This window comes from Trichosurus vulpecula, chromosome 8, assembly GCF_011100635.1.
Source record: "Trichosurus vulpecula isolate mTriVul1 chromosome 8, mTriVul1.pri, whole genome shotgun sequence".
NCBI classification, from domain to species: domain Eukaryota; kingdom Metazoa; phylum Chordata; class Mammalia; order Diprotodontia; family Phalangeridae; genus Trichosurus; species Trichosurus vulpecula.
In genome coordinates, this window is record NC_050580.1 from 21993816 (window position 1) to 22020306 (window position 26491).

General features: G+C 40.0%; 2 protein-coding genes across 2 annotated transcripts in view; one reads left to right on the forward strand and one right to left on the reverse strand.

Annotated features, from left to right (window-relative positions):
- PHYHIPL (phytanoyl-CoA 2-hydroxylase interacting protein like) overlaps positions 1-23712 on the forward strand; it is a 65038-nt gene extending 41326 nt beyond the window's left edge. The window contains exons 2-5 of the mRNA XM_036736182.1: positions 10453-10649; positions 12045-12219; positions 17288-17405; positions 22599-23712. Of these exons, the coding sequence (XP_036592077.1) occupies positions 10453-10649; positions 12045-12219; positions 17288-17405; positions 22599-23133 (1025 nt within the window). The 3' untranslated portion in view covers positions 23134-23712. The remainder of the gene's footprint in view (positions 1-10452; positions 10650-12044; positions 12220-17287; positions 17406-22598) is intronic.
- Positions 23659-26491, reverse strand: part of FAM13C (family with sequence similarity 13 member C) — a gene marked incomplete in the record, with an annotated part of 57162 nt that continues 54329 nt past the window's right edge. Inside the window, 1 exon segment of the mRNA XM_036736181.1 lies at positions 23659-25406. Within this exon segment, the coding sequence (XP_036592076.1) occupies positions 25283-25406 (124 nt within the window).

Consider the following 26491-nt stretch of genomic DNA (forward strand, 5'->3'; position numbering starts at 1 on the left):
TCATGGGATTATACTAATATTTAGGAAAACAAAAATAGTAAGGTAATATAATGAAAATTTTACTGATTTGGGGGAGGGATAAACTCTTCACAATAAGGAGTTCTAAAGTTTACTGGAATCTACAGGAAGTAAAAGCCTCAATATCTTTTTTTTTTGTTGTTTTTTGGTAAAGAGGATAGTTGTCCTGCTCAGTGTGTTATATTTTATAGGGAAATAAGAGCAGTGTGCCCACAGCAGCAAGGTTGATTTTTGGAACTGGAAGAACCCAAGGATATGAAATAAAATGGACTTTAACTCAGCAGGCTTTTCTATTTTGGGCAAGGGGTGACGATCAGTTGGCAAAATGGTGGCCTGGTCCTTTAGAGAAGGCGGTGTCTTATCCCATCTCCTGAAGTGCTCAGCTCTCTACTGCATGTAGGAAGTGCCCAACAAATGCTTGGCTTGCTTGAAGAGCCATTTTGAACAAAGTGTCTGTGAGAGTAAATTGTAATGAAATTTCATCTTTAGAGTCTATAGTTCTTGAGCATAGAGGACGAAATGTACTATGAGTCAAAGGAAAAAACTTTCTCTTTCTCTTGCTATCTCATCTCTGAGCCTTTGAGCCTCTTTTCTCTCTTCCCAGAATGCCCACTGAACCCCACCTTTGTCTGTCAAAACCTTACCTCTCCTTTCAAAACCTAACATAACAGGAAGCCTGGTGTTGCTGTGAAATCTTACTCTTCTGGGATTTCTCATAATGCTTTAGACTACTCAAATAAGATAACATGTGGATTGTGCTGCAAACTTTAAGAGGCCATATAAATGCTAGCTGTTATTAGTAGTAACAATAGTAATAGTCAAAGCTTTTAATTTAGCTTTGTTCACTTATCTCATGTTTTAGACTATCAGCTCCTTAAGGAGACAGGAACTTTGTCTTATTCATTTTTATGTTTCCCAAAGCACAGTGTTTTGGTAGGTGCTCAATAAACATTTGCTTAATGACCTGAACCATCAAAGGATACAGGATTGATCTGATGTAGTATCAAAGACTGTAGAGTAATAGCCCTCACAGTCTTGCCAACAAGGCAGATTCCTTTATGTGATCTGTCACAATGGGTTCATAGAATCCTGAGGGCAGAAGCGAGCTTGAGAACCAATCTGATCCTTTCCACTCTCCTCTCAGGTAGAGATCTGCCTAAATCTTCCCAGGTAAATGAAGAAATCTCTAGGGGAAAATATTTTAAATCCTTCATTGGAAGCCTATTCTGTTTTTAATAACTTTTTACGATTAAAAGTGTAAAAATGGAACATAAGTTCTTCCTGCTACAGTTTAAGTAGGATGAGTTGAGATTTAAAATATAAAACAGATTTGTCAACAAAAGACAAAATTAACGTAAGGGAAATCAAGATGAACCTATTTACTGACAAATTTACTATCTAAACATTATGGGTTTAAGAACACCTAGGTCTGGTTGTACTTTCCTAGGGCAATTTCAGCTCCACAGAAAAAAGAGCCACATAAAGTAGTATTAGTCGGCTTCAGTAATACTCGCAGCCTTCTTTGCAATAATTGCTGTGGTTAGAAAGGGTGTTTTGGAAATGTTTGTTCTCAAAAGCCATTTTTGCCTTCTAGATGATTTCAAAAGCATTTGAAGCCACCATTTGTGCTGCTAGTTTTATATTCGGCATTTTGGATGCTAGAAGTGTATCTGCAGAAGTCAGAATCACACAGTAACAAATAAAAACATTGTGGCTACAATTATGTTTGAAATGAAAGCTTATTGATGAAAGAGAAAGGAATATAATTTATTTTATAGATAATGAGATACAGTATTAGAATTCCTGTTTCATAAATTTTATAGCTTGAGATACAGATTTTTGTTACTTCTATCACTCAGATCTCTAAATATCAAATATTGAACTACATAAGTTATAGGATATTAAAGATATTTGTATATTAGTCACAAGACCCATTTAATGACAAATTCCCTGTTCTTCTTAAGATGAGCCCCATCTTATAAATCAGAGGCAACATGGCACAGAATAGAAGCTCCTTGAGGACAGGCACTGTCTCACTTTTTTGTCCCCAACACCTAGCATTGTGTTTGACACAATTTTCATTGATTTATTGATAGATTGGACTTGGTTTCAGAAATACTTGGGTTCAAATATTGCTTCTGAAATTTACTAGCTGGGTGACCATAGGCAAGTCATTTAAGCCAATAACTATTTATTAAATATCCCTATGTGCTAGGCACTGTGCTAAGTGCTGGAGATACAAAGAAAGACAAAAAAGAATCCCTGACTTCAAGGAGCTCACCCTCCAATAGGGAAGACAACGTGCAATGAACTATGTACAAACAAGATGTAGACAGGATAAGTTGGAGGTCAGTCTAGAGGCAAAGCACTAACATTAAGGGGGATTGGAAAAGAAGGTGAGATTTTAGCTAGGACGTGAAGAGAGTCAGAGATTAGGAGGGAGAGCTTTCAGGCATAGGAGAGAGCACAGGGTCACATGCAAGGAACAGTGAGAAGGCCGTTGTCGCTGGACTGCAAGGTACATGGAGGGAAGAAAAGGGGAAAGGTAGGAAGGAACCAGGTATGGAAACCAAACAGTATTTTGTATTTGATCCTGGAGGTAACAGGGAGCACCTGAGGGGTGTGTGTGTGTGTGTGTGTGTGTGTGTGTGTGTGTGTGTGTGTGTGATTGTCAGACCTGTGCTTTAGTCAGTTCATCAATCAAGCTCCTACAATGTACATGGCAGGCACTTCTCTACAAAGGCAGAAGAGAGCCCCTGCCTTCAATGAGCTCACAATCTAATGGAGGAGACAACAAGCACATAAATCTGTACAAACAAACTCTACACAGCAAACGGGTCAATGTGCAGGCCACACGCACTTCCCACAATTGAGTAAGATTTAACAAAATAAACCAAAATAAAATATAGATAATGTTAATAATGTGATTTTCTAACTTGGTTACTTGCCCACAGGCATTCTTGTGTGTGATCTGTTTCCATTAGAGTTTGATGCCACTGATAGAGAGGATAAAGAGCAAATAATGGGGGAAAGGGGCCAGAATGGTAAGGGATTAGGAAAGCCTGCCTGTGGATGGTAGAATTTTAGCTCGGACTTAAAGAAAGCCAGGGAAGCTGGGAGGTGGAGATGAGGAGGGAGAGCATTCCAGGCATGGGAGGCAACCAGAGGAGAAATACCCAGAGCCTGGAGAGAGAGGGTCTTGTTCATGGAACATCCAGAAGGCTGAGAGGTAAGACATAAGAAAACTGGAAAGGGAGTGGGGAGTTAAGTTATGAACAGGCTTTGAATGTCAGGTGGAGGATTTTGCATTTGGTCCAAGAGATGATAGGGAGCCACTGGAGTTTATTTGGTGTGTGTGTGACAGGGGGTCCCCACACCTGCACTTTAGGAAAATCATTTTAGTAGCTGAATGGAGGGTGGACTGGAGTGTGGAGAGACTTGTGGCAGGCAGACACACCAGCAGTTTACTGCACTCGATCAGACATAAAGTGATGAAGGCTTGCCCCAGGGGGTGGAAATGTCAGAGCAGAGAAATTTGAGAGATGATGCAAAGGTGAAATCGACAGGCTTTGGCAACAGCTTGGATGGGGTGGGGGGTGGGGGTTGCGGTGAGAGATGGTGAGGAGTTGAGGATGACGCCTACACCTTGGTTGCCAGCCTGGGACCTTGAAGGATGTAGGTGTCTCAACAGTAATAGGAAGGTTTGGAAGTGGGAGTGTTTAGGGAGAAATATTGCTTTACTGAATAGCCAGTTTAAGATGATGTCTGAAAGGCAGTTGGACACGTGAGAAAGGTCAACAGAGAGGTCAGGGATAGGTATATAGATCTGAGAATCATCAGCATGAAGTTGATAATTCAGTTCACAGGAGCTGATATCACCAAGTGAAATAGTATAGAGGGAGAATATAAAAGGCCTGCCAGGGCAGAAACCTGTGGTTAAAGGGCGTGATCTGGAGGAAGCTCCAGCAAAGGAGATGTCAGATATGTAGGAGGAGAACCAGGAGAGAGCCATGTCCTGAGAAGGCACTTCTCCAGAGAGGAAAGGGCAAAGAAGAAGATGCAAGAGGGGTCAGGAAGAATGGGGGTTGAGGAAAAACCTGACTGGATTTGGCACTTAGACCAGTGGTGACTTTAGAGAGAGCAGTTTGGGTGGAAGGAACCAGCAGACAGTGAGGAACTGAGAATAAGTGAGAGTGAGGATGATGAGGGTACAGTCTACTAGAGGAGCTGGGATCCAATGGGATTGATCCCTTGTGCATCCAAAGGGCTTTGCCTTGGCAAGAGCCACCTCTTTACGTGAGACAAGAGTTAGTGACGGAAGGCATCTGAGTGAATTGAGGAATGGGAAAAGATGGAATTCTCAAAGAATTATTCATCTCTTCACTGAAATATGAGGTAAGATTTTCAATTGAGAGGGTGGGTAGTGCCTGCTTCACATGGTTATTATAAGAATCCAATGGCATAATTTGTATAAAGTGCTACCTAACCTTGAAATGCTATAAAATTTTCAGTTTTTACTAGTGTTAGAAATGAATCTATAGTTTTGAAGACCTTGAGGCATGATGAAGTAGCTTGGTGAATAAATGTCATCAAAATAATAAATCTTTTGCAGGGCTGAGCATTATAATTTTATCATTAAAGAGAGTCAGGTTTTCCTACACTTGCTTTGTAATTTTTTCCACCATTAAGATGAGAACTCCTCCGTAAAATGAGGAGATTATATGATTGTATATATTATATGATTGTATGGTGACATCTACAATCTCTTGAAACTCTAGAGCTATTATCCTTTGGAGCTAGGTGAGGTACAAGATGGGCTTTGTCAAAGTGCTGCTCGAGGCAAAAGGCCAAGCTGGTCTGCTTGGGTGTCAGCACAGAGGTCTATTGGCAGAAGTGACTGATCAACTCAAGTATTAGATGCAGTGATCATATTGCGTTGGTTTTTCTCTATGATACCAAATAGCCAGTTGATGGAATATTTCCATTTTCAATCAGGTGTTTTCATGTCTCTTGAGCTTAAGTGTGGCTATGTGTGAGTGCCATTGCTTAACAGTCAAAGATTTTTTTAATATCATCAGTGTTTCAAAGATCATTATGTTATTTGACCAATACAGGCTTATAATTTGAATTTTTAATATTCTCATGGGCTTTCATTTAAGCTCTCGCAAATGTTTTCTCTGCTAAATGTATCTCATCATCTACATCTTGAAACAACATATACACACATATCTATTTACACATATATATGTATACACACACACACTACATTTTTAAAACCTTGAATGCTGAATATTTGGTGATAAACTATTGCTGAAACAAGATACAACCACAACCAAACACATTTTAAAATTTGGTCAAGTAACGGGTTGTTTACACTCTGTGGTCAAACCCTCAATTTAACTTATCTCCTCTCATGCCTTGAATTGATGGTAAAATTGCCATATGTTATTTTATTAATATTTGTTTTAACCATAATACCATGTAAATAACAGATACTTTACAAGAATTTATTTAGAATAGATTTAAATATATGTTGTGCATATACATATATATTATATATATAGAGAGAGATAGTTTTATACGATGTTATAAAATGTTATAAAAACAGAAGTGCCTCCAGGAATCAGCTTGGTGGTGGTCCTTACAACCAAACACCTGATTTCTGACAGTGATACTAAGAGAAAAGGTTCCATTTGTCCTTCCTAGACATTGTTCTCCAAAATCAGAGATGCGCCTCATATAGCCCTAGACCTTCCTAGGACACCTTGGCAATAATCCATCACATAATCAGATTTTTAAAACACTTGAATTCTTTGTGCGTTGCAACTATAATTTGCTTTCAAAATACCTTCCTTATGGAGTTAATATACTTGGCAGGACTTTCCCTTCTTTAGAAGTTTTCCATTCATCCCCAAATCCCAATCTAGATTTTTAGCAATGTTGATGCCACTTATTCTGAGGATTTCTACAGATATACTCTCCTTATAGAAGGACTTTTGGAAGCTTTGTTGGTGTTTGTTTTGTAGCTAGGTGGTGCAGTGGATAGAGTCAGGGATTTGGAGTCAGGAGAGCTTGAGTTTGAATCCAGCCTCAGGCGTGACTCTGGATAGCTTAACCTCTCTGTGCCTCAGTTTCCTCATCTACAAAATAGGGAAAATAATAGCCCCTACCCCCCAACATTGTTCTGAGACTAAAATGTAATATTTATAAAATACTTTAAAAATCTTAAAGCACTATATAAATACTTAGCATTTAAATCAGGTTTTTCTCATTCATCAGCCTAGTCTATTTTAGCATTCTAAATTAACCTTTCAAGGTGCCACAGCTAAAAGGCTCTAGTTCTTGAAATAATCATCTCAAAACGAATGGATTTCCCAATATCCTTTGGGTAGGATAGCCACTAAATACTTTGTGTAGCCAAAATACAAGAGTGTCTCATTTAATGTTAATTGATCCAGTGGGAAAAATGGGTATTTATTAAAACCCAGGGAAGTTAGTTTCATAAGAGCAATGTTGTAAATGGACAGAGAAGTGCGGTGGGGATCGTTTATGAAATAATTGGGATAAAATTCTGTGAGCTTTGCCTTTATAAGTGAAGAAGGAATCATAAAATTCAGAGTTGTTTTTAGAGTTTCATAGTTCAGAATTAGTTTACTTAGGGTATCTTTTTCTTTGTTTGACTGAACTTTTCTCTGCCTATACTAAATTAAGTAACCCAAGCCCTAGGATATTAGCTTAAGCTCTATTAAGGGAACAGATGGGAATGGGGTATGGAAGAAGAAAGGTTCTGGGCAAAACCCAACCAGATGGACTCACCTTTTAACAGACAGTGCTCTGAGGGCTTTCAGGAAGAGATCAGGGAAAGGTTTCACTGTGTATTTGGAGGCTGGGAAGAATTTGTCCTAATCAGAATATCGGCAACCACTGGCCATTTTCTGTTATATGCATCCACCTATGGAAAACTCACATTGGAAATGTAGTGCTAATGAGGACTCCGCTCAGTTCTGACTTTTATTGGATATGTGACCTTTACATGCCATGTCACTGTAGTTACTTCTTCCCCCTCACTCACAGACAGGTTTGAGAAGCTGTATCATGTGCAGTGACCAAACCCCAGGAAAAATCTTCTTGGTAGATGGGCTAAACCAGGCTGAGCATGTGAAGACTTACCCCATCAGAATGGGTGGAAAAGAACAGTTTGCTCCAACTGCCATGAAGGTGGATAAAGCAGGCATGTGGAGCACGTAGAGCTTGGTCAGATATCGAAGATGCCAAGGTCGTCCACAGCAACCCAGGTCATTGCCAGTCGTCTTGACTTTTGTCCTGCCCTGGACTTTGATGACTCTGGAAGAGAGAGTGAGGCTGACTTTGTGCAACTGTGCCTCACTTAAATCTAATTCTGGCACAAGTCCAGACATGCCCTGTGACATCTAAAGGAAGGGCAATCCACAGCTACAGTTAACTCTTTGGTTCAGTCATGTATAAAACAAAGCACCAGATGGAGAAGTTAGTTACTTGAAATCAGAAACATTCAGGTGCCACACACACAGCCAAGGGCTCCCTTTTTAAAAATCCACAAGCTGCAGAAACATATTTAGACTACAGTTCAAGTTCAGTCAGTTTGCTTTATTACGATAGAAGTAAATAATTGAAAAGATGGGCTGCTATATCCTGGGCTGTCAGGTAAAGTAATATGATGCCAGGGAAGGAAGAATAGGTGGACATGTGGGCTTCACATATAGGTTGCTTATTTTTCATTAGTCTCCTGTTTTTAACCTTGTTCGGTCAGCTCTTATCCTCAGCTTTTAGAGGTAGGACTTTGTATAAACTGTATTAGGATAACCTGAAACTGACAGTGCATTAATTGGAGAATGCAAGCAAGAGTATATCCAGTCTGTCTTGAGCCAAGAAAAGGAAATACCCAAGAAAGAAAAAGTTTGTCTCTTTCTTGCTCAGGAATTTTCTTTCCATTTTATTGCTAACTTTTTTTCTCCCTCCCCTATTCTTTACCATCCTTTTTCCTTCTTATTTTCTTTTGGTCTTCCCCTTAGGCCTTCTCTGTTCATTTCAATTGGCATGTTTATCCTACTGGACTGCCTCTTTATGGTACTCTGCTCTCTCTTTGGTGCCACCCTTAGGGAGCCCTGGAAATAATACCAGCTGGCATTCTATTTGCCTAGAGTTCTTTCCTTTTGGCATTGAAAAATCCTCTTGTTCATTTATGTCGAGAAAATTATTCAAATTTAGTAACCATGCGGAAGTCAGAAGGCAGACTTTCCATTTCACAGACTGTAAGAATAATTTGAAAACAAACTGTTTAAAACAATTCATTTTTGGAAAGTAATGTGTATATATTAAAAGTTAAATATATGTTCACATTTATCATCTATTATGCAGTTAAATAAGTGTATCACTCGTGATATGCAATAAACATGGAAATAATGAGTATTGGAAGAATCATGTCATCTCAAAGATCAGTCTTTGGTTTAGATTCCTCGGTTAGATGTTGGTAACTGGAATGGCAGAGTAAATAAACATCATGGTGCATTCCATTTTGTTGCTCAGAAGCATTTTCTATGGAGAATGGTGAATCCCCACATTTGGGTACTAACATCACAGCTCCAGATGTGCTTCCTAATGGTACCAAAGAAAATAAAGATGGACAAAGTAATGCGAGTAGATCAGATGTATCCAGAGGACAGTACTGGAGGTAGCATAATGATGGTGGCAATGAGGACTGATTCTTAAGTTATCTGAATGACAAGAGAATAGCAAAAGGCATGGAAAAACTTATCAGACTTCTTTATTATTGAAGAGCATGACTGAAGAAAACATCTATAACTTCTGACTCAAATGTCTGTTTTCCATCTACATAAAACTTTTATGAGAACAATTTATAAATATAGCAATGAGGGTATTAGAAGGGAATGGGCAAACATTGACAATGGATCACTTTTTTACCATTGTAAAATTGACTGAGAGCGTGTGCGCACATGTGTGTGTGTGTGTGTGTGTGTGTGTGTGTGTGTGTGTGTGATGCACAGATTAGTTCAGCTCAGAACTGAATAGGACCAGAGCAGGCGGGATTGCCTTGAAAAATTCTACCACTCTTTGAATGGTACTAAGCTTTTCCTTGAACAAAGAGCCACCTTTTCAATCCCAATATGGCTCCAATGATGCATGGCTATGAGCCATGGAACACTGCCATTGCTAGAGAATTGAGATGGAGGATCACCCAAGGGGAAATGGGCAACACACGGAGGGTGCCAGTTGGTGGCAGCCCATTGTAAATAAGGAATTGCTCCAAAGAGCTGTAGGGCATGTCAAAAAAGGTGATCTAGTCAGGCAAGTGGTAAGAATTAGAGGTAAACAGCAAAAACCATGGTGGTTCTGTGGGTAGCATCATGATGTCAGAAGAGCATGAGAAAGATCCCTGGCCCACTGGGAAAGTCCCCTTTGACAAACTTTTGGGGAGACTCAAACGAGGTGGACAGGATGGGCAGACTTGGATGAGTTGTGATCTGCATTGTTGGGGGGGGTCAAGATCTGTTGGAGAATTGGAGTCCAACCTGGACTCCTTTAGTAAGCATCTATCATCAGTGAGACCTTGCTCACACATTTAATTCCCATATGGGCCAACTACTTTTGCAGAGAAAAAGTTCTGAGTTCACATACAACATTCCTAGCTTCATCTGTCCCTTTTTAAATTTTCCAATGTGAATATTTCCATATAAAATGAAGGGCAGAAAATGGGCATTTGTATGAAATAGCAAATCAACTCCATACAGTTTGTGTTTAATCATTCTGTAAATGTTTGGTGATAGTTGCAAGAGAAACAAGATAAGATGAGGTGGATGACTAAGTGAAGCAAAAGCAAAGGCTGGATGGCCCCTCATTGAGGGCATCATATAGGAGTTTCTTGTTCAGGCAAGAGCTGGCCTAGATGGTGCCTCAGGCCCCTTACAGCTCTGAGCTTCTGGATTTTGAGAATCATTCCTATTCTTCTGGAAAGAAACAACTCTAGATCTAAGGCCTACAGATGGTTGAGGCTGAACCTACTTGGTGGGGAGGGCACTATGGCACAGTGAATAGAATGAGGGACTTGGAGCCAGGGAGACAAGTTTAAATCTTGTTTTTTAAAATTTATTAGCTATATTGCCACAGAATATCACCGAATCTCAATGAAATTCAACTTTCTCATCTATAAAATTGGAATAGTAATAGCAGTGGTACCTACCTCACAGGTGGTTGTGAGGCCCATATGCTAAAAGTACGTGAAATTCTCTCTCTCTCTGTATGTTTGTATATATGTGTGTATGTGTGTATGTGTGTATATATATATACATATATGAATGTCAGTTACTATTATTTTCCAAAATTCTACCTTTGACAAGTGATACATACTTAATGACTTTTATGCTTATTGTCCTATAGGAAACAAATCCCAAGATAGTGGCATAGCAGAAATGGAGGAACTTCCAGTCCCGCACAACATCAAGATTAGTAATATCACATGTGATTCCTTCAAGATTTCATGGGAAATGGATTCCAAATCGAAGGACCGGATTACACACTATTTCATTGACCTGAACAAGAAAGAGAACAAAAATTCTAACAAATTTAAACATAAGGTAAATAGATGCCAGTGAATCTCAGCCATGCGAAAGCATTTGCTGTTTTTAAAATGTAAACAGTAAGTGAATGTTCAGTTATCAAAGGCCTTTGGAAGAATGCTTTCTAAAAGGAGAGTGGCCCTTAATATCTGGATGGATCTGATGTATCATTGAGAGGGGGAGAAAGAAGCAGAACACATTAAAAACAAACCAAGCAAAGGGCATATTTTTAGGATGAAGGAAAGCCTGTTGATTTGATTTTCCCTTTTATTATGAAGGTGATATGTGAACTGAAAGTAGAGTGGAGGAAGAGGGTCCAATTCCTAGATCTCCAATAATCAAGGTCACATAGGAAATATGAAATTAGTAGGTTCAGCCCCTCATTACCCAGATATTTGTTTGGAAAACAAAAACTTTGTTCTGTTACAAATGCACTCTGTTGAACAAAGGTGAGAAAATTCATTTTTACCATATTTCCTAGGTTAAAAAATGTTTTCCATAATTAAAAAAATACTTTTTTTAAAGCTGGAAGCATGGCTCTTCTCTGTATGTAAAATATTCATTGATGAAGTTTTAAAAACTGTTCATTGTTTTTACATGTAATTGGGGAAAATAAAATACTAAATAAATAATTTTAAAAGTAAAAAAAAGAGAAGCTAAAAATAAAAAAGAAGAGCTATGCAAAGACACCTCCCACTCCTTTGCAAAGGTGAATATCTCAGATATGAGACATCAGAAGTTTTAGGTGTTCATTTGTTTTATTGATTTTTTTAAAACCTTATTTTTAAAAAATAATTATTTTATAAGTGATAGCTCTCTTGAAGGAGAAGGAAAAAATACAGGGGTATGTGTATGCAGTTTCAAAATGAAAGACAGCAATAGTGGTTTAGTTTTAAAAATAAAATTTTCAAAACCTGCAAAACATATTCATCGATAAACTATCATGATGTCATTGGATAGTACAAACTAAGAAATGCCTTGAGCAGAGAGAGGATTTTATTTCAGCAATTTAAAGATAATTTACAAAGTTGTAAAAATCTTAAACTCAGTGACCAAATGTCTTAATTATCTTTATAGTCAATATAGTGGATAGAAACCAGGAGTAGAAATCTAAAACTAGTTTCTTGTTGTCACTCTGCCAATGACTAGGACAAGGCCTTGGCCTTCTCAGAAGGAGGAGGAGGTTCTTTCTGATGCTAAGCATCTACCATAGGCTAGTGTTTAAGTATTTCCTCCTCCCAGTGTGATTTCTCTTCTTAACTAGCTGTGTGACCTTGGTAAGTCATAACCTCAGTGGACTTCAATTTCCTTATCTTCCGAATGAAAGCATTCTAGGTGATTCCTTAAATTCTCTTGCAGCTCTAAACTTCTAGAACTCTTGAGATTCATGAGATGTCGTATTTCTTGTCTTAGGATGTTCCCACCAAATTGGTGGCCAAAGCTGTCCCCTTGCCCATGACTGTGCGTGGACACTGGTTCCTGAGCCCAAGGACTGAATACACAGTCGCGGTGCAGACAGCCTCGAAGCAGGTGGATGGAGATTATGTTGTGTCTGAGTGGAGTGAAATCATCGAATTTTGCACTGCAGGTGAGAACACTGTGTGTGTGTGGGGGGGGGGAGGCCAGAGAGGCCTCACGTTGCAGAAGAAAAAAGAGTCCCTTGTCTCCAGCGTGTGCTGCTAAATATTGCAGTGATTTTTTTTTTTACCTTAACAGCATTTTACAGCAAGGTGACACGTTCTCTTGATTCAAGGGTCTCAGCAGTAAGAACTTGTATAAAAGAGCTTACCTCTTTTGCTCTGTTCTTCCTTTGACTTTTAGGTGCAAAATGTTAAAATATTTTGGAAAAAATAGACCACTGGAAATGAAACTATTTTCAGAGTTTCATATTGTGGGGGAAATAAGTTTCTTTGTTCTTCAGTTTCCTCTATGAGGCCTCTCCCTCCTCACTATCAATGCATATAGATCTGAGTTCAAATTCAGCCTGAGACACTTACTTAGCAGGAACACCTTGGGCAAGGCATTTAATCCGTTTCCTCATCTGTAAAATGGGAGTGATTGTAATAGCACACAGTAGGGGCCTCATAAGTGCTTGCTTCCTTCCTATAACCTCTGCTTCTTATAGAGCAAGGGAACTAACAACAACCTCCCTGAAAAAGAAAATTGGGAAAGTCTGCCTGAGTGTTTCTGGCTTTTAAAATGGAACTGGAAAAGTAGAAGGCCAGCAGCTGCTGAGCCACAGTAATCTGCATGGTCGGCCAGTGAACAAGTGCTTATTAGACACCTACTGTGTGTCAGGTGCTGTGCTAGCCACTGGGGACACAAGTACAAAGAATCCAACAACCTCTTCTTGAAAGGACTTTACATTCTAGCAGGGAAGACAAGTAAATAAACACAAATATGTATGAAGTAGTTACACCTAATGTAGTTTGGAATGGAGGACAAGAGAAGGAAGGGCTTCATGCAGAAGATGGGACCTGAACTGCATCTGAAAGGAAGAAAAGAACCCTGGGAGGTAGAGATGAAGAGGGAGGGTATTCCAGGCATGGGGCACAGCCAGAGCAAAGGTTTGGAAGTGGGAAACGGGGCTTCATGTGTGAAGAACAGAGAGGCGAGGTTGGCTAGATAACAAAAACAACAATAATCAGAAAAACAAACATTTGTAAGGGGGAGAAATGTCCAGTGAGGCTGGGAAGCTAGATTGGGGTCTGGATGTGAAAGACTTAAAAGTTAAAGAGAGGAGAGCATATTTGATCCCTGAGGCAATAGAAGTCCCAGGGTCAGGGCTGTGCTAAGAAAAAGGACTGTTGTTGCTCTGGGTAGGATGGACTGGGGCTGGGAAAGACTGGGAGGCAGAAGGTCATTGAGGAGGCTATTGGGATAGTCTAGGTGAGAGGTTACAAGGGACTGAACTAAGGGAATGGCCTTGAGTGGGATCAGATACAGGAGACATTGTAAAGGTAGAAACAGGAAAGTTTGCAGGAGGTTTGGAGGGAAAGATAATGAGCTCAATTTGGGGCATGTGGAGGTTAAATTTGCCCCAGGACATTCAATTTGAAATGTTCAATAGGCAACTGTTGACCTGAGTCTGCAGATGAGGGTGAGACCAGGCCTGGATATAGAAATCTGGGCATCATCTACATTGAGAAGATGGCTAAACCCATGGGAGCTGATGAGGTTACCAAAAGAGGGAGAGAAAGCCCAAGACAGGTGCCTGGCGAACCCCTGATGGCAGGGCTGTGATGTGAATGATGAAGCCACAAAAGGAAACTGAGGCCTGGTCAGCCAGCATTGAAGAGAAGCCTTTCTGTAATGGAGATAATCCAGCCCCTTGAGGATAAAAAATGCTACCATTCCCTACATTTATTGAGTTAACAAATATTTTTTGAGTCCTCAGTAAATATAAAGCATTATACTAGCTGTTATAGGGAATACAGACATGCCACCCCCTGTAAAGTGCCTTTTGTCCTCTGGTCCTGCTTAATTGTGCGGTTTTCCCTCATCATTTCTTTGTCCTCTCTATTGCTGGCAATAAGAAACTGTCAGGAGAGGTTGTGCATGTATTTAAACATTGAGGAGCTTGTAGAAATGCCACTAAAAAGCATGCCTTTTGCCAATTTCAGGTTGCCTAGCAACTTTCTCCATCTGAGCCCTGGTGCGAACAGAAGAAAACCAGCTTTCTCTCCCCCTGGGGTGGCCTCATATTTACTTGCTTAATTCGGGGCCCAGTGCATGCCTATTCCTCCGTTATTCCAATATCGTCTACTCCTTCTAAGCCTCAAACTCAGTGACTACCTCTTCATTTCAATTAATGTTTACTAAACAGCCCCTACCTCATCAGGAAAAGACCTCGTGTCTCATCACATTTAATCTCTGGGTTGGATTTTCACAGATGTATTTTTTTTTCCTCCTATTGTCTTGACCTTAAGAAAGCTGGAACTGAGAGCTGGAAGAAACCACAAGAAATGAGTTTTATACACAGGTTTCAGGGGACATTTAATACATGTCGGACTGGATGCAGTAAGGGGAAAAATATATTTTGTTTTCTTTCATTAAAATGAATGTCATTTGTTTAGTATTAAGTTTTATTCCAAACAAAAACTTGCATCTGTGTCCCCAGTTTTTGGCTTGCTGGCTCAAACCATTGAACCTGTGGGTCTTAGATGATTCTGTTGACTCTAACTCAGTGTGCTGAGTGTATGAGTGACTCAGGCTGGACAGGGTTGCAAGATCAAGTCACTTACTTGATTGACTTGGTTGAATGAACTAATACTTTTTAAATAGAAAGGGGCTCCAATTAAATCACAGTAATCAAAGAAGATATTTGCCAAGGAGGTAGCCTTCCTTGCAACACTGCTTGAGGATGCAGTGGGTTAGGTAATCTGTCATCCCCCGACCTATTTTATTGGGCAAATTTCCCACACACTTAAATACATTAAGTCATGCTGTATATTTCAGGAGATAGAATTCAAATGCTTTGAACTTTTGGTTTATTTTATTAATTCTATAAGGAGATTATTAATCCTGGAAATGAGTAGAATAATCATCTTCAAATAGAAAAAAAAGTTTATTTTATATATTGTCATTATTTATGTATATATACAGAAAATAACTTATGATCAGAGATAAAAGAAAAAGGAAAAATAGCTTTTAGACTCAGGTGAAGGATTTTGTTCAATGAACATTTATCAGTGAGCTACTCTCTGACATGTGCTAGCTGTGGGTTTATAACCTTGAGAGCTGTTGATCATCAAATACTATATCAGAGAAAGTAATGACAAGCCATTTCCTAAGAGGGCAGGAAAAGAGAATAAATATGTCTTTGTCTGCAGGTGTGCAAATACATGCTGCTTAAAAACATCAAGAGAGATGGCATCTTGATGCCCTTTTCAGCTCACAAGGTTTAAAATGTCATTTGAATTCATTTTCTGGAACTTGATGTTTTACTCTTTCCTACACATCAGGCTTAACCCTTAAAGCTTTGGGATAGAAGTCTTCCTGGAGTTGTGTACCTCATATAAAGCGTGCCCTGTGCTAATGAGAACATAAATAAAAGTCATCCATATAGGAATGGAGCACAGCTCTCTCAGGCTGGGCTTAGTCCTTCCTGAATTCCTGGAAAGAGGACAGTTTCTCCCAGGGTTCCCTAGGAGAGGCTTTCTGTCAAGTGTACAGATCAGTTTTCCAGGTTATCATTGGTGGGATACCTGTATACACCATTTCTGTGACATTGTGATCCCTGTTTTATCTAGTTACTACTTAGTATGGAATATTTAGGAATCATTAAAATTGTTTAAATGAAACCACTTTATGTTCTTTATGTTCATCATGTTCCATTATGTTCAGCTAGAGTTTATCAGGTATAACTGGTATCTCAATTTCAGTGAAAGCACTTTTTCCCTCTTGGTCTCCTTTCCACATACCTCACAACTATCTTGGGGAGCTTTGTTTTGGAAAAAAGTCTAAAACCTCGAAGCACCAAATCGTGCCTCACTGTTCATCAGTATAAGACTTTGGTTACTGCAGAAAGACTCTCAGAATACCGAGCTGGTGAACAGAACCAGATGGCTTACCAAGGACTGTAGCTCTTCAGGAATCCTGAGTACGAAGAGTCAGAACCCGGTTCTATTTCTTACTCAAGTACTTCTAGCGCTATATGCCCAGGGACAAGTCACTCTGTACAATTCAGTTTCTTCTGTTAATTGGACTATTATCTTCCCCACCTGTCTATTGTTGTTAAAAGGATCAAATAAGATCTTCTAATTATGAGGTTCTTTAAAAACTGTAAAGTTTTGTAAGACTTACTGTAAAGTGTGTAAACGATGATGATGTGAGCAACTCATCTCATATCCCATTTTTTAGCTTTTCATTTAAATGAGAAACTCAGTAAAGGGCCACATGTACCGATTGCCCCGATTTAGATTGCATGAGGTTCCTCCAAGCTCCAGATCCATGATCCTATGAGCTATCTTCCTAAAGTCTCCTTCTGCAGATTTTCATTTGGGAACCTTTATATCTCCTTGAGTAAAAATAAAAAGACAGTCTAAACAACTCATGAGAATAGCACATAACTGTGGAGTTGGAAAGAATCAGAGGATTTACCTAATTCTGCTGTCCCAAAGGGGCAAGTGACTGGTTCAAGGCTGTCTATTCAAGGTAGTGAACAGACATGAACCCAAGTGTCCTTGCCGTAGCTGCATTCTTAACAAAGCCACTGTGGATAGATATGCAGATACATACATGTACATATGTGTGTATATACATGTAGATATGTATATTTATGTGTGTATATGTGCATGTACACACACATATATATGTATTGTTGAGTAGTTTTCAGTCATATACAACTTTTTGTGACCCCAAGTGGGTTTTCTTGGCAAAGATACTGGAGCTGTTTGCCATTTCCTTCTCTAGCTCATTTTACAGGTGAGGAAACTGAGGCAGACAAGGTGAAGTGACTTACCCGGGGTCACACAGCTAGTAAGTTTCTGAGGCCAGATTTGAACTCAGGAAGATGAGCCTTCCTGCCTCCAGGCCTGGTGCCTTATCCCCTGGGCCAATAAAAAAACAACAATTTCTTATTTCCTACAGAGTATGTAACAATAGTTTAATTCTTACTCCACAGTTTCAATAACTGGCTGTCTTCTTTTTTGCAGATTATTCCAAAGTTCACTTAACACAACTCTTAGAAAAAGCCGAAGTGATTGCAGGACGTATGCTTAAATTTACCGTTTTTTATCGTAATCAGCACAAAGAATACTTTGACTACATCCGGTAAGAACCCAAAAGTATCATTTTGAGAGAGTAACTTAAATGTCACCTGGTTTAGCACTTCTATAATTCATGCACAAGAAAAGGGCCTGCCTGGTCCAAAGTTTGCACAGAAAATTAAATTCTGTTTAGTTTGAATTCTGAAAGGACAAAACCATTTCCCCAGAAGTTCCATTCAGCAACTAATTAGCATGGAAAATAAAAGCCCATGTGAACTTGAACGAGAATTAAATGAATAAAATTATGTTTGAAATTCTAACCTGAGATACCTGTTGCTGGTATGATTAAGTGGCCTTTTACATTTTGTCTTTTCAAATACCTGATTCTCTTTGGACTTTTCCATCTGTGAAGGCCTTGGCAGTGTGCGGGTCTCCGGGTCGCTGGCCTGGTCACCTTCCCCAAGTGCTGCTGCATGTGTTCTTGGTTGGGGGCGTCTATGCCTCTCGATTAATAGATTAGCCATCTCACCCCACTTCCAGCTTTTTCTCTGCCAAACATTTAACCTTTAAACCCTTTTTTAGGCTTTTATAGACACTGCAAACAAGAAAATTAGGCAGTCAGTTCTCTGCTGCAGTCATAAGGAAATCACATGAAAACTGGGACATGCAGGTTTCTTGGTACCTTGAAATCCCCTCCCTTACTTTTGATACCTATGTCTTCTGCAGGCCATGCTCCTTTGGCTACCTTTGAACCTAAACCATCCATTTGATTCATGCTCCTAAAGGTTGACAATGGTTAGTTACTACGAAAGCCAAATAAACCCTTAGAAAAGCAGCCAAAAGATTCAATCCTTTGGGCACTTTCTAATGTTTTTAGTGATTTGTTCATTGTAGGAGTAAATTGCTCCCTACTGTTTGAATGTGGATTTTCAAGTGAAACTAAATTTGGAGAGTCAGGAAGGAGCCCATGATCTCAACCTGCAGCTGCTAGAGCCACTTAGCCCAACACGATTGTGGTTTTGTTCCATGTCCTCAGCTAAGGGTCTGTTTTCCTTTATGTAGTTGCACATTTCTTAGCCCAATCTGAATGACCTATGCTTTGTGGGACTTCTATTCTGGTAGGGGGATAAGGCACACCAATAAATAACACATTATCAACAGACAGGCTATGATTGGCCATGGTGGTAGTTACATTCTCCAAGGATCTCTGAGTGTGACCGACCCATAGAGATGATCTGCTTAAGTCAGAATCCCCAAATGGCGTTTAACAGAGCCTTGTAATCATGGGGCATGTGAGAGAAATCAGAAAAGCAGAGGGACTTAGGCTTCAGCTTTAGGTCTTAGCAAATTTTTATCAAAACTTTTGTCAGATGAGCTACCACTGCAAGGTTGGCACCACATTTTACCTGCTAAAGGTTCTCCCTTGGAGTGTGATGAATGGCGAATGCCAAAGAGGGGCCAGTGATAGGCACCATTTATTAAATCTGGAGCCTGTAGGTCAACAGATGGGCCAGGAATGGCTAAGTCAGGAGCCATCTTATTCTGTAGGCAGTAAACCTCTGTGTGTCTGTTTAGAGGCCAATTTCTGAAATCAATCTGGTCATTGCTGTCGCCTTTAACAAGGAATACACTTAGCACGATAGGAGAGAAAAAGAATCTTTGGCATGGAGGGGAATGTTGACTCCTTGGAAAATAGTGCAAACACAGAATAATTTTTGCAGCCACTGGAGGTCAGTGTTGCTCCACAACATATACCTAGTTCTTAGTGTAGTTTCCCTCCAAACCTATTTCAACTCTTTCCACAAGCAAAGATTTATAAATATGGCACACTGCTTACGACTATGAGAAAGAGAACTATAGTAAATTTTACCATTTGTTACAAACTGTCAGTCAAAAGGATCATTCTGCTAATAAGTTAAGCTGACATAGCTGGCCTTCCCATGATAGCTGTAAAATTTATGTAAATCATATCTTGTTGTAATATACTGAATATACTATAAAATTTCTTAAGAGAGCTTTAAAAGGAACAGGAGAACTAAGAAGTGAATTTCTGGGGGTTGGGGGGAGGGTCACTTATTGAGAGCCTGAATAGAAGTCACATCAGATGTCATCCATGCCCTTGTTGTAGCAGATAGTTCTAGGAAAATCCATCACGATCCCCACACAGGCCTTCACTTATTTCTTTGACTAAACTTGTATGCCTAGAGAGTGGGCCCTTGGCAGCCCAGCCATGCTGAAGCAGGTAGCCCAGAGGGCAGGCTGACCCTTCTGGGAGCTCTCGGTTCCCAGGATAGCTGATAAAATGTTTATACCTTAAGAACTGGCAAGAAGTTTGTCACTCCTCATAGATACCATTTCTCCCATTATAAAACCCAGAATCAGCATCAATTTCGTTATTTACTTTAAATATGCTTCAGGTAATCTTCCAGAAAATCTAGGTAGGGCACATTTTTGCCTTCTGTCATTATTATTTAAAACAGTAGCTTTTTTTAGGTCAAAAAATTAAAGTGTTTGGGGCTAAGGAATTAAGAAAAACTGAGGACTGAACTCACTTAGACCAAATCTACTTTCTCTGTCCTTATTTACTGGGCAAATGATGTGTTTACATCTTCGGGATTAGGTTGTTCTAGACAATTAGGGTAAAAGAGAAGGTCCTCTGTCCTCAACCCACCACCTGACGGTGCTCTGCACATACCCAGGATTGGCCCTAGCCTGACTACCAAGTGAACCTCGAAGGCTACTTCATAGCAGACTAAGAGTGAGGTCTAGAAGGGGCCTTAGAAACCATCTGGTTGCCCTCCCTCGGGGTTGGTGAGATGAAGCCTATAGAGGACTCCACACACCGAAACATGAATGTTAATAATAAAAGCTGATAGCCATGTGGTGCCTGCTGTATGCCAGGCATGTGCATTACAGCGTTAGGATTAGTGTCTCATTTGGTCCTCACAAGAACCCTGGAGCTCCCCATGTTACAGATGAGGAAACTGAGGCAAACAGGCCAAATGACTTTCTCGGAATCGCACAGCTAGTTAAGTGTCTGAGGCTGGATTTCGAACTCAGGCCTTTCTGGCTCCAGGCCCAGCTCTCTGGAAACTGCGGTGCCCCCTCACTGCCTGAATACTGAATAGGTAGCTGGGGGTCCAGTGGATAAAGGGTGTAAGGGCTTCAAATTCTGTCTCAAACTGGGTAAATCCCAACCTCAGTTTCCTAGCAGATTTTGGTCTGAGTTCATTCCTTAGTCTGGTTAAAGAAAAGAAAGTGGGAGTGTGTTTTGCCTCCATAGGATGTTAAACTAAGTTATTTCCCTTGTTTTTTATTGGATGCTAGTTAGAAACTCTGCCATGTACTTTTTACACATATTTGTCCCATGGGATCAAGCTGATATTTTAAAAAGGCATGAAGCTTTAGGCAAGGTTATGAACAGGAAAGGCATTTTGATTGGCTAAGGGCTAGGAAACCATTCCATGTCCTCTTTCAAGTCTGCACTTAGCACAGTGCCTAGCACATAGTAGGCATTCTATACATGTTAATGAATGATTTATTTAGTCTGTACTGTTCTAGTCCAGAATCAGCTAGAGTTTAGAGAGACTGAAATGATCTAGACTGTGAGTTAAGATGTGGAACAATTACAGAATAGAGTTGTGAATAACTTTACCCATTCTGTAATTATGAAAACCTGAATGTCAAAATATCCTGGATACTTAAAACGAGCTGCATTAAATATTTAATCGTGTCTTATTTCTTGTTCAAGGTATAGCTTTTTTAAATGTAGATGGAAAACTTGATTAATTTCTCAAGCCTCCGTCCTCATTTAACTGACTAGGATAACCTAATTGGAATCAAAGGAGACCCCTTTTTTATTCTGATGGTCTGGAAAATCTGAGTTTGAAAACATTTGTCTTATCTGTGAGGAAGCAAAAATGCTGAGAGCCAATGTGACTTATTTGTCTTGTCTGAGCCTTTGGCACTCCTCAGCTCCAGATGGGTGCCCTTGAACGTTCCACTACTTGTATGAGGTGTCCCATAAGTCTGAGTGCTGTGTGAAGCTATTAAAACCATCGCAGGCTGCTCAGTGGTGCAGTGGCTAGAGCACTGGGCCTGCGGTCAGGAAGACCAGAGTTCCAGTGTGCCTCAGTCACTTCCTAGCTGCATGACCCTGGGTAGGTCACGCAGCTGCTCTTTGCTCCATTTCTTCATCTGTAAAATGGTGATTGTAACAGCCCCTCCCTCCCAGGGATATTGTGAGGATCAAGTGGGACAATAATTGTAAAGCACCAGCATAGTGCCCGACATCTCAGAAGCATCATATAGACGTTGGCTGTTATTGCTGTTGTCATTATTAGAGCTTCCAATGGCACCAGCACTCTTGGTGCACTCTACATGTCTACATGGGTGACAGCCTTCATACTCCTCACCTTTTGATTCCACTGCTCCAGACATTTCTGATACTTCTCTTTGAATTGCTTCCAGTGCCATTCATTCTGTACACAGTGTCGTCATTCTAATGTTAATCCTCGTCTTACCTCATTAATTGCAAATCTGGTCACCCAACTTAGAAAGCTTTGGGCTCCAGCTTTTCAGAAAATCGTAATAAACCATACTCAAAAGGAAAAGATTGGCCACCATTAGGGATATATTTTTTTCTAAAATGTGCCTATGCTAGAGACCATGGGAAGAATTCCAAAAAGGACATTCTAAAAAAGTTTTTTTTTTTAAATCCGCTCTACTGCACTGTAGTCATATCTTACGTGACTTATAGGAGATTTGGCTGAGTCCATGGTGACCCCATGACATCTTGAGAAGCTGCGTTTTGATCAGAAGCTAACATACACAATGGACCTGACTTCAGTCTCTTTATTTGACATTTGTCATTCTGTTCACTGGAGTTTGGTGGTGGTTTAGATTCCAGGTAAATCGAAATTTACCGTGTTAAAGGTCTTTCCATTTTGCAGCAGGGGATCCCTAGCTTTGATAGTAAAGTTGAATCCTACTAACTATATGATAGTGAAAAAGTTTTGTTCTTGATAATTAGTTAACATGAAAATCAGATACAGAGGGTTCTTTGTAAGACTCACAACAGTCTGCCAGCTCTGGGTATTGCTCCTGTGACCATTCCAGCTACACATTAGGTGAACAGCTCAACTTGGCTTCTATAGCAATGGTAACTATAAATTTCCAGTAGCACTGTGGGAAAGAATATTGCTAAGTGCTGCTGGCAGTAGCCGACACTCAATCATCCCTTCTCCTTGCCTTGCAGAGAGCAGCACGGGAAAGCCATGCAGCCGTCCGTCAAAGATAACAGTGGGAGCCATGGTTCTCCCATTAGTGGGAAGCTGGAAGGCATCTTCTTCAGCTGCAGCACCGAGTTCAACACGGGGAAGCCCCCCCAAGATTCCCCTTATGGCAGATACAGGTTCGAGATCGCAGCAGAGAAACTCTTTAACCCCAATACCAACTTGTACTTTGGGGACTTCTACTGTATGTACACCGCCTATCACTACGTGATTCTCGTCATCGCTCCTGTTGGGTCACCAGGAGATGAATTCTGTAAGCAGCGCCTCCCTCAGCTAAATTCTAAGGATAATAAATTTCTGACCTGCACTGAAGAAGATGGTGTGCTGGTTTACCACCATGCCCAGGATGTCATTTTAGAAGTTATTTACACTGACCCTGTGGATCTCTCCCTTGGCACCGTGGCAGAAATCACTGGTCACCAGCTCATGAGCTTGTCTACCGCAAATGCAAAGAAAGACCCCAGCTGCAAAACCTGCAATATTAGCGTTGGACGTTAACGCGCCCTCGTGGTTCCTTTTCCTCTGCCCTCCTCAGCCCTCCCGACACCTCCAGTCCTTCCCTAGGAGCATCTGACCCTCTGTTGTCCATTCTCATCGCCAGGTGTTCTCTGAAGCATGTCCACGCCGCTGTCACCAAAAGCAGTCAGCTATGTTTCACAATTTCTTTAATAGCATTTTTAGTATTTCCTCTTCCCTCCCCTCCCCATTGCTTAGATGATAAAAGGTCCTGAGTTTTCCTTCCGGCTCACTCGTTTATTGCCTAGATGCTGCAATGTCTTTTCTTTATCCTTTTCTGCCGAACGTAACAAAATGAATCTATATAGCCAGCTTTAGCAGAATACAAATTAATGGCTTACAAATGTTGTTTAAATATGCATTCACTTTAATCTACTGAACAAATATTGGGATAACTCCAAACAGCATGAGAGGTTGTAATTGCAGCATGAGTTAAAAATCTTGAAGCCTAGAATTGTCAGCACTTCCAACTTGTTGTTTGACAGTGTTATTTATGTTATTTATATTAGCTAACAGGAAACTACTACTGTGTTTCAACATAATAAATATAATAGAAAAATATTTTATTTGTACTGTTATATAAAATATTTACAATCATATAGAATATATAGATTACATTTTAATAGCTATTGTACACTTGTCATGAAACCATTTCCCCTTATCAAAGACTTAGCTTGTAAATCTCAAGTAAGTAGCTGTGTATCTGTTCCTGTTATTATTAGAGACGGATTTCAATTAAACAAGTTTACGAAGGAGATTATTCTGATTCATAAAAATTATAAAATACCAAGTCAATACACAGAAAACAACAAGCCAGGGAAATGAACAAGTCCACTTGTGGAGTGCTCAACATTTTTCTCATCCAGACTATGAAAATGTGAATTTCTTCAGAACCATGCTTCAACATTACATACACTAGAAATGCAGATGTGTTTGGGACCAAAAGAAGTGTTACTAGTTTACATACTCTCGACCAAAACAAAAATGAATGGCGGCGTGTTGTTTCATACAGAGTGGTGTGGACAACATACACTCAGTGTGATAGGACAGGCCTCCTCCTCTCTGGTCAGCTTCCAGAAAGGTTCGACTGCCCTCAAACATTTCCTGTATTTCGTCAGACAATGACAAAGCTTTGAATAAACTTTTGCCCAGAGACAAGAATCACAGCTTGGGAGGAAATGCTTAGATCTCACCAGATTAGGGCATTTACATTTAGAACATTAAGAAAAATGCTATTTCCAATGGAAAAATAGTCATATAATCTGAGTTTCAGGGAGCAAAAAGCTTAGCAATCATAACCAGCAATTCAGTTATATGCTACAGACACTTAGCTATCCAAAATACCTATTTTCAAATTTGAATGCAGTATTTTTATTTTATTATAAACATCTGGCAAGTATAGACAAGGAATACTTGATAATTCACAAAGTGCATGCCGTCAGAATAAGCTTTGGTAATTAGAAACACAAAATTTCGAATCCTAGGCAAAAATAAGGTGCTAATTTTAATAGAGAAATTAAAAATCAGCAATCATCTATTCTAAAGTCATTATTTTAAGGTACTGGAGACAAAAGAATAATTGATGTCTGTGGGTTTTTTGCTTATCTAAAAGAAAAATTTCTAGTAGAAGCTTAATTACCTATTCTACTACCCATGTTATTTCTTTCTATTTGAAAAAGCAGGATTTCTTCTCTGTTGCTTTTTTATTCCCCCAAAGGAGTTTTAACTTTGTTTGACACCCTCTTCCTCCTTATGCCACCAGCATGAGCTTGTCTTTAGAAAATGAATTGAATTTGTTTCCCACCTCCCTCAACAGTGGAATATGTTGTCACATTTGTCTAAGTTCTCTATCAACTGAAGTCAACATCAACCTTAAAACAATGAGATGGGCTGGGAATGTTCTAAATCATACTTGGGGATTCCTCTCCCACTGGCTGCTTTTCTTTGACCGCAGGGGCCCTTCTCAGTTTTTCCCATCCGTAGAGTATCACATTTGCCATCCTTTCTCATCCACGGCTAATTCTGTTGCTTAAAGTGCTTCTGAATACAGTGTTCACATGACCCAGGAGGAAGGAGAAGGCGAGAAAAGTTGCTTCTGTTGGAAGAATTCCAGCAGGACTTTTCCACAGCCTCAGATAGTTTTAGACACATCTTGCTTACTGATGAGAACCTCTAGCAATCGCAGTTTGGCTTTTATGTGTTTATACTCATAATACTCATCTGCCATGGGGATCCGATCTTCCTTTTGTGGGCTCCTGGAGGGGGAGAAAGGGTGACATGGCATGTCAGTTCACAAAGAACCCCTTACACCAAATGATTGCTTTGGGATGGCTACAGACAGGACTGGGAAGATCTGGTGACAACTCGTAGGTATGACGTGGCTGCCCTGCCTTCTCTTCACGAGTCCTCCCTGGGGCTGATTTTTCTTGGTTTATTCATGGGATCCTCAAAGGCCCCAGCGTTTTAGGTCATGTGGAAGGATATGGGGGATAAGGGAAATGGGAGAAACAGAAGGCCCTGCCCTCAGGGTCTGAAGAAAATGGCCCGGCCCTTCCTCATCGTATTCTGTGCTACACACTATAATAAATTTCTATACAAGACATTTTGTGCTGTAGTGATAGGGCATTAAAATCATAACCTAAAAATAAAGACACATTTATCTACAGAATCAAAAATACCTAATTTGACCATTTGAAAAACCAGACACAGTTAGCTAAGTTGAAGCTGTCTGGTTTCAACAGCCAAAATTTTTATTGCTTGATGCATTATTTGTCTCCCTGTAGAGTGTTCTGGGTGAGGTCATTTCCAAGGGTCTAAACAGTCATTTTTTTTTCTTTCTACACAGCAGTTCAGATAAAGATAGGTGTATGCCTATGCATGAACCTTTCTATTCCATATTCCAAGGGTATATGCTTCCATTCACAGTAATCTTGGGTACTAACATCTATTGGCAAAATTATTTGCTTCCTCTTCAAAGCATTTGTGTTGTCAGGAAATGTTTGCAAGATTTGAACAATTGCTGCATGGTCCCAGAAGGCTAGAGTTCTAACAGTTGCTAAGGTGGTAAACTGTTTGCAAAACATTTAATATTTATGACCTGGAAATGGAGAACAAGGGTAACGTGGAACCACTCACTGCAGCCAGTGAGGACAAGAGAGGAAAAGAGCTTTCAAGGTCAGTGTGTTTGAGGAAGGTCAAGCAGCCGCCAGGATATGCTCCTCCTCTGTCTCTGGCCACTCCTATTTTCCCTTTTGACAGAGACATCACAGATTCCCAACTTTGTTTTTCCATAGCTTCCATAGGGTAAATGAAAATAACACCCCAAGTAGATTCAGGTTTT